The sequence below is a fragment of the Girardinichthys multiradiatus genome, chromosome 1, assembly GCF_021462225.1.
Source record: "Girardinichthys multiradiatus isolate DD_20200921_A chromosome 1, DD_fGirMul_XY1, whole genome shotgun sequence".
Lineage (NCBI taxonomy): Eukaryota > Metazoa > Chordata > Actinopteri > Cyprinodontiformes > Goodeidae > Girardinichthys > Girardinichthys multiradiatus.
In genome coordinates this window covers 48,697,868-48,706,413 of record NC_061794.1, presented here as the reverse complement: position 1 = coordinate 48,706,413, position 8,546 = coordinate 48,697,868, and the positions used below count along the sequence as shown (strand labels likewise).

General features: G+C 41.6%; 1 protein-coding gene across 1 annotated transcript in view; it reads right to left on the bottom strand.

Annotated features, from left to right (window-relative positions):
- tfe3a (transcription factor binding to IGHM enhancer 3a) overlaps positions 1-2,553 on the bottom strand; it is a 14,711-nt gene extending 12,158 nt beyond the window's left edge. Inside the window, exon 1 of the mRNA XM_047370023.1 lies at positions 2,107-2,553. Coding sequence (XP_047225979.1) covers positions 2,107-2,249 — 143 coding nt within the window. The 5' untranslated portion in view covers positions 2,250-2,553. The remainder of the gene's footprint in view (positions 1-2,106) is intronic.
- Positions 2,554-8,546: the final 5,993 nt, after the last annotated feature.

Sequence of the window (8,546 nt, the reverse complement as noted above, 5' to 3'; positions counted from 1 at the left end):
ACTCAGAGAGAAAGTTTAGTGGTGAATATAGTATAAATATCCTCAAACTGTAGCTCAGTGCTGCTAAGGACACGTTCCGCAGACAGAGGCCGAGGAACATTTTATCTTCTGACTGGATTCCAGAGAAGGAACATCTGGAAGTTGTTTTCTTTATCCATTTCCTGAGTGTGATCATGTGCTGGTTTGGATCCCATGGCAGCTTCAGGTTTATGGGGATCTCTGCTCACTGAGGACATAGTTAGCGGATTAATCCCTTTTCTTGGTTCAGTTTCTCTTGCCACGCTCAGGCCTAATTCCTGCCAGACCTGTGGAATCAAGGAATCAGTAAAATAGAACCGGCCAGACAACATGAAGTAGGTTAAACAATCTCAAAAAGGAACACATCCTGCCCCGATCTAAAGATATTCAACAACATGTGAGAAACAAAGTCACCAAAGTCTGGAAAGGGATACAGAACCATTTGTATGGCTATGGGAGTCCAGAGAACTTCAGTAAGAACCATCCTTCCCAGGAGAGCCCGACCTACCAAACTTACTCCAAGAACAACAACTCATCCAGGAGGTCACAGAAGAACCCAGAACAATATCTAAAGCTCTGCAGGCCGCACTGGCTCAGTTAAGGTCAGAGGTCATGATTAAACAATAATAAAGAGAGACAGGGCAAAGATGGGATCTATGGGAGAGTTCCCAGTCCAGAACCAGTGCTGATGTAAATGAACACAAAGGCCCGTCTCACAGTAACTAAAAAACATCTTGATAATCACCAAGGAAATATTGTGTGGACTGACAGAGCAAGCATTCAGACTGGACCGGACTCAGGAGGTGTTCATGTAAACGGTCTGGGTTGCACCTGTGGTTTTAGTCTAGAGGTCCAATTCCCAGCTCTGACCAGTTCTGGCTTCAGGCAAACAGGAAGACCTGCAGCAAACGGTCCTCACAAAGCTAGTAAAACAAACACTGGTGTGTGGGGGGATTTGGTGCTGAGTCAATTCCCACAGCTCCCACTAATCCCAGTCCACACATAGAGCTGCCGATGCACCTGGTGGGACAGACAGAGTCTGGAAGATCAGACTGCTGCTGTCTTTCCCTGTTTTCAGCTGGTTCTCAGCCAAAGTTTACCTGTTTATCTGGACCCACCATCACCACCAGTATATCCACCCTCCGTCTGTCTGCTTGTTTCTCTCTACTTTTCCTTTCTGTTCTTGTTCCCACAAAGCTTTATTTATGTCTGAACAGATCCAGGCCTGCAGAGCAATTGTAGCCATGACTCATCACAACTTCAGCTTCTCCCACAAAATGCAGCTGTATCCAAAACAAGGTCCAAAATAGTTTCCCACAACATGCCAGAACCCTCTGATCAGGGTGTGCTTCCCAGTGAGGACAAATAACACTTAGAGAAAACAGATTCATGGATCCCACAATAGACACATCTAAGGTGCTGTCAAAGCAAAACATGAGAACAGATGAAGGCTACTTTTCCACACTCTGAGGAGCTAGGAGAGGTGGAGGAGCAGATGAAAAAGGACGAGAAAGGAGAAACAGAAGAAGGAAATTGAAGGAGCAAATAGGAGGAGATGGAGGAGGCGGCAGCAGAAAACACAAAGGCTGTTCCTCCTGGAAAAGGAGGAGATTCCTGCTTGATAAGTGATTACAGAAGGTTCAGGGGTCAAAAGGTCAAACAGAAACAACAACAACCTGTCATCTTCCTCATCTTCATCTTCATCGGTGTGCAGCTTCAGCATTCCAGTCTGACAAATATTAACTTTACAGTAGATCATCTACAGCTCAATCAGACCAAACTCCATTCAGAAATGATTATATTTAAGCTCCACTTTGATCTGAGAAAAGACTCAACTGTAACTTTATTTTCCCCCCTGAGATCATTTCAACCTTAGACTCAGTAAAATTGACTTATAACATCAATATTCATATAGAAATAAAGGTAGTTACTGGGCCGAATTCATCAGAACGGACCTTTGATCTGAACCAGGATGTCAGATTGGTTAAATATGCAGACATTTTACCAATACCTCCAATAAAACAAAAATTGACAGTTTTCTGAACGGAGTCTGGTTTAATCACATAACGGGAACACTTCCGGACTTACTGGACCAAGTTGAGAGTTTCAGTCGAGTCCAGGATCACAAACACCGTATGCGGCTGAGGAACCGAAGCCTCCTGTTTGTCCAGCTCGGCCCGGCTACAGTTTTGCTCTACGGTCCGGATCTGATCCGAACCGACGTCATACATTTCTCCAGAGGGGCGAAAAAAGAGGAGAAGAGAGGCAAGATGTTCCAGTAGCCACCGGGATTAAATACGAAGCTGCGGACAGCGAGGCCGGGGGAGGCGGGAGAGGAGGCACACACTGCGGGGAGCTGGGAGAGAGGAGGATGAGGAGATCTGATGAAGTTCTGCTAGAAGCTGCTGAGTCTGACCGACCGAACTGCACAGGCAGGACTGAGAGCACAGCGATAAAACACACAGAACAAACAGACACATTCTTTAGCTGCTGATCTAGAAATTCCTGCCTGGTTCAACAGTTTTTCCCAGGTGTACTCTCTATTTTTTATAAATAGTAAATAAATAAATTATAATAAAGCAGATCCCCGAAAAAAAGGCCCAAGAAATATTATTTTTAATCTAAATTTGATATCTATATATATCTATATACTGCTCTATATTTACTCTCACTCACTTAAAACTGTGCACATATATTTATATTATATTGTAGATATGTTTATACTTTTTAATTTGTATTATATTGCACCAACTACGCCAAAACAAATTCCTTGTATGTCCAAAAACATACTTGGCAATAAAGCTTTTCTGATTCTGATTCTAGATAGATAGATAGATAGATAGATAGATAGATAGATAGATAGATAGATAGATAGATAGATAGATAGATAGATAGATAGATAGATAGATAGATAGATAGATAGATAGATAGATAGATAGATAGATAGATAGATTAACAAATGTTTTATAATTTTCAAACATTTGACTACAAAAAAATAGTCCCACATAAAACCAAATCTTTTTTCTAGCTGTTGTGTTTCTATGCCTGCATGGGCGGGCTTAAAGTCATGTACTGATCTCTGTTGACCCAATGAGTGGCTTCTTTCTCTGCCACCACCCAATAGAAGAATGCCTGAGTTTTCTGATAGCCAATCAGTTTCGCCACTAAGCCAAAAATCCGCCATGTTGGTTGTTTTCATCTCAGATGTGACAGGAAGAGGAGGATAGATGGGTTATTGTTGGTGATGGGGAATTCCCAGTTAACGTCATCCTCCACAGCACTGATTGGCTGAGCTGGGACTGGCCACGTTCTGCCCAATTAACGTACTGGATACATGATAGATGACAACAAACTACCAGACAGGCGAGATCAGAGGTCAGAGTTGTAACGTCAAGAAACAACTAACGGTCATTTATCTGAGGATTAAACGGTTTATCAGACCAGCTGAAAGGCCAAAACATGTCCAAAACATCTGGGATCATTTTTCCTGCAGCTGATATAATCGGTTTATTATGTGATCCCTCAGATTTAAATGAAGATGAGGATAAACTGATGGAGACGTGAACAGCGACCGAGTCTCCGTCAGTTTGTTTCAGCTCCTTTAATGTTTGATTCTGTCCTCTGATGCTAATAAAAAATCACCTTCATCATTCCAGCTTTCTGCAGCTTACACATCAGATGGGGTTAACCTGGCTCCAGATGTGATGGATAGATGCTGATGAACATCTGTCCCACAGCTGGTCAGAGAGGAACTAAGGATGTCCAGCAGATGTTCACAGAGTTGCTTTCAGCTGCAGAGGTTTGGTTTTCAGACTTTACCTAAATAATTATGTGCCAGCAAACATCACTAAGATAAATGTTTCACCTCCCAGTTTCACCTCCTAGAATGAAAATATTACACCTGAAGGTGGCGCCATTGCTTCCACAAGGCAGCAGAACAGACAACAGAAACAAGTTCAGCCATTTCACCACTTTTATTTCATTTCCATTACCTCATTTTTGTTATTTTACAGAGGTGCATGATGGGAAACAGATAGCGACAGCACAGAAGGCAGTGGCCGGCCACTAACCAAAAACCTGCAATCAAACAATCAATTTGACAATATCAAGACATATAAACTTTAGCAAGATGACAGAAGCAGCGCATAAAGGCAAGAAAAACATCAGCTGCTATTGTCATGGTAACAGGTATACAGACAGGTGAGACTGCCATGGTAACACGGAAAGGCAAAAGGGGACCCCATCATGGTCTAAGATGTTACCATGGCAACTCGTCAGGAAATGAACAGAACAGATGAAGGGGTAAGTTACTGACTGATAAAGTTCAAACCAAGCCACGACTGCAACCAACTGGAAATACCTTGCTGTAACCAGTTAAAACCACGCTTAACTAGTTTTAACTGGGTGCAAATAGATATAGTTTTAATAGATTATAACTCACCATTGAAGATGTCCATAACCGGTTTTAACTGGCTATAACCAGCTAGATTTGAATATAATTAACTGTAAGCAACTATCCTTAGGCAGTTCTGAACAGGTTAAACCAAGATCTGACTGGGTGTAGTTGGTTTTACCACTGGTTTCAACTGGTTAAACTAGACAAAACTGGACCTAACTGGTTCTAACTGAAAGCAACTATATAGAAGAAGTTGGGTTTTAACAAAAAAAAAGTCTAAGAGATTTTTTTCTTCATTTTAATTTCAGGTTTTGCTTTATTTCCATAATTTTTATTTTAAAATTATAGCATCTTTTTCTAAATGTTAACAGTTTTATTGAAACATTTAAACCATCATGTTGTTGAAAGTCAGTTTTATACAAGAACATGGATTTTGGTTTTCATCATTTTATATTTTTAAAGCAACTAATAATTCTCCTGATGAAGGATTACCTGAAATATCAAAAGAATAAAAATCAGAGTCAGATCCACCATCAAAGCACCTGGGATCCCCTACTCAGGTGTTTAGTTGACCAGTTAACACCTGGCTGTGTTGAATTGGTTTAAGTTCTCTGGCCATTATATCGTCTGGTTTTCCTGATGTCACAGAAACTCACTGATTATGTTTGGATAAAAAAGAGATCTTTGTTTGAGAACGAGCTGATCAATTATGCGGTGGCTACCCGACAACTACAGGTCCTTCTCAAAAAATTAGCATATTGTGATAAAGTTCATTATTTTCCATAATGTCATGATGAAAATTTAACATTCATATATTTTAGATTCATTGCACTCTAACTGAAATATTTCAGGTCTTTTATTGTCTTAATACGGATGATTTTGGCATACAGCTCATGAAAACCCAAAATTCCTATCTCACAAAATTAGCATATCATTAAAAGGGTCTCTAAACGAGCTATGAACCTAATCATCTGAATCAACGAGTTAACTCTAAACACCTGCAAAAGATTCCTGAGGCCTTTAAAACTCCCAGCCTGGTTCATCACTCAAAACCCCAATCATGGGTAAGACTGCCGACCTGACTGCTGTCCAGAAGGCCACTATTGACACCCTCAAGCAAGAGGGTAAGACACAGAAAGAAATTTCTGTACGAATAGGCTGTTCCCAGAGTGCTGTATCAAGGCACCTCAGTGGGAAGTCTGTGGGAAGGAAAAAGTGTGGCAGAAAACGCTGCACAACGAGAAGAGGTGACCGGACCCTGAGGAAGATTGTGGAGAAGGGCCGATTCCAGACCTTGGGGGACCTGCGGAAGCAGTGGACTGAGTCTGGAGTAGAAACATCCAGAGCCACCGTGCACAGGCGTGTGCAGGAAATGGGCTACAGGTGCCGCATTCCCCAGACCTGGGCTACAGAGAAGCAGCACTGGACTGTTGCTCAGTGGTCCAAAGTACTTTTTTCGGATGAAAGCAAATTCTGCATGTCATTCAGAAATCAAGGTGCCAGAGTCTGGAGGAAGACTGGGGAGAAGGAAATGCCAAAATGCCAGAAGTCCAGTGTCAAGTACCCACAGTCAGTGATAGTCTGGGGTACCGTGTCAGCTGCTGGTGTTGGTCCACTGTGTTTTATCAAGGGCAGGGTCAATGCAGCTAGCTATCAGGAGATTTTGGAGCACTTCATGCTTCCATCTGCTGAAAAGCTTTATGGAGATGAAGATTTCATTTTTCAGCACGACCTGGCACCTACTCACAGTGCCAAAACCACTGGTAAATGGTTTACTGACCATGGTATCACTGTGCTCAATTGGCCTGCCAACTCTCCTGACCTGAACCCCATAGAGAATCTGTGGGATATTGTGAAGAGAACGTTGAGAGACTCAAGACCCAACACTCTGGATGAGCTAAAGGCCGCTATCGAAGCATCCTGGGCCTCCATAAGACCTCAGCAGTGCCACAGGCTGATTGCCTCCATGCCACGCCGCATTGAAGCAGTCATTTCTGCAAAAGGATTCCCGACCAAGTATTGAGTGCATAACTGTACATGATTATTTGAAGGTTGACGTTTTTTGTATTAAAAACACTTTTCTTTTATTGGTCGGATGAAATATGCTAATTTTGTGAGATAGGAATTTTGGGTTTTCATGAGCTGTATGCCAAAATCATCCATATTAAGACAATAAAAGACCTGAAATATTTCAGTTAGTGTGCAATGAATCTAAAATATATGAATGTTAAATTTTCATCATGACATTATGGAAAATAATGAACTTAATCACAATATGCTAATTTTTTGAGAAGGACCTGTATATGCCAAAAGTTAAGAACACTGACCGATACAATACCACTACTGCTCTAAGACACCAAGAACCAGTTACAACAAGCCTGGACTGGTTGATTGGTCAGAATGGCTGGAATTAAACTTTGATAAGAATAAAAACAAAAACATGTCAAAAACACTCTGGGCCAGTCAAACCAGTAAAGACAAGTAGGAATAATTCAGGACCAGTGATCTATACATTTTACAACCAAACAGAACCAATCAGAACTGCTTTGGAAGCACAGAGGACTAATTTGTCAGAACCAGTAAAAACCAACGAGAACCTATAACAATCAGAGCCAGGGAGAATGAATAAAGACTTGTAAGAACCAGTTAGTAAAAAAACTGTAAAAACTGCCAAGAACCAGTGAAAACCTACAAAAACAGCTAGAACTAGTAAAAAATGCTAACAAAAGTCAGTTACAACCGGTTTGAATTGGTCAAAACCTGTAAGAAACAATTAGAAACGGTAAAAAACTACAAGAACAAGTGAGAACCAGTCCAAAGCAGTTATAACCGGTATGAACTGGTAACAACTAGTGAGAACCAGTTAGAATCAGTCAGAACCAGTGATATTGATTTTGAATCAGCAAGATTGAGAAACTGGTCAGTACCACTGGGAACCAGTTATGACTGTGCTAACAGGAAGTCTTCAGTCACACTGACACAGAAATGAGACGTTGCAGCTCAGCACATTCTCTCCGTACTGAAACAAACGATGCTAACAGGTGGTTAAAGACCTTGTGGCCATTTCCTTCCATCCTCACCGCTATACATGCTAAAAACACACTAAGAACATATGATGACTGCAAAGAACCAATCAGAGAGCCAGTAATCCACAACTTAAAGCAAGAACCAGTGTGTGACCCAGATAATTCAGAGGTGCTAGCATAGCCTAGCACAATAACTGGAAGCAGAGGGAAAGTGTTAGCATCAAAGACCAGAATGCACGTTCATGCTGGGAAAAAACAATATTGATAGTCTTCGTGTTTCAGAAGTGAATCTTTTGAGTTTTGATCAGATGCTTTTCAGTGTTAAGGCAGCAGTTGGCAGTGTAACAACAGAACCAGAGGAACACGGAGAACCTTCTTTGGGGATTCCGCCATCCTTAAGGGAACTCAGAGTAGAGACCCTAAACATTGATAGGAATCATCTGAGGTGGTTCATCTGGTCAGGGCAGTCCTTCATGTCTCCTTTTGGAGGTTTTCCATGGGCATCCTACGTTCTAACCTGAGAGGCTGCTGGGGTCTTCCAGGTTGAAGCTGGGGACAAGGATGTCCAAACCTGACCTCAGTCAGCAACTAATCCTCTTAGAGTTGTGGCAGGGATCACTCAGAACGGGTAAAAAAAGAAAAGTCTGAAAAAGTTATTAAAATCCTGATTCTGATGATCAGAGATTTTCAGTGGATCTTCAATTTGAGAAGATCACTAAACTGATTAAATACCGTTTCAAACAGAAATATTGGACCGGTCTGAATGTTTGTCCTTCTGCAGTACAGAAATTCTAAAAACCATCCTAGGAACCTGGAGGAATTTCAGAAAGCGATCTGAGTAGGACGGCTATGATCTCGAATCGCTCAGACGAAGTAGGGATAACTCAGAATGAGTCCGTTTAGACTTCATTGGAAACTCCATCCTGACGTCAGATGCTCACTCCACCTAACAGTTTCCCTCAGCTTCCACCCCCAACAACCAGTTTCATCAGACTGTTGGATTTTATGCTTTAAGCTTTACCAATCACGCACTTCCTGTGTGGTTCTGATTGGAGGAACAGCTAAGAGGTGACCTTTAACCTTCACATAGTAACATGAGCATTAGG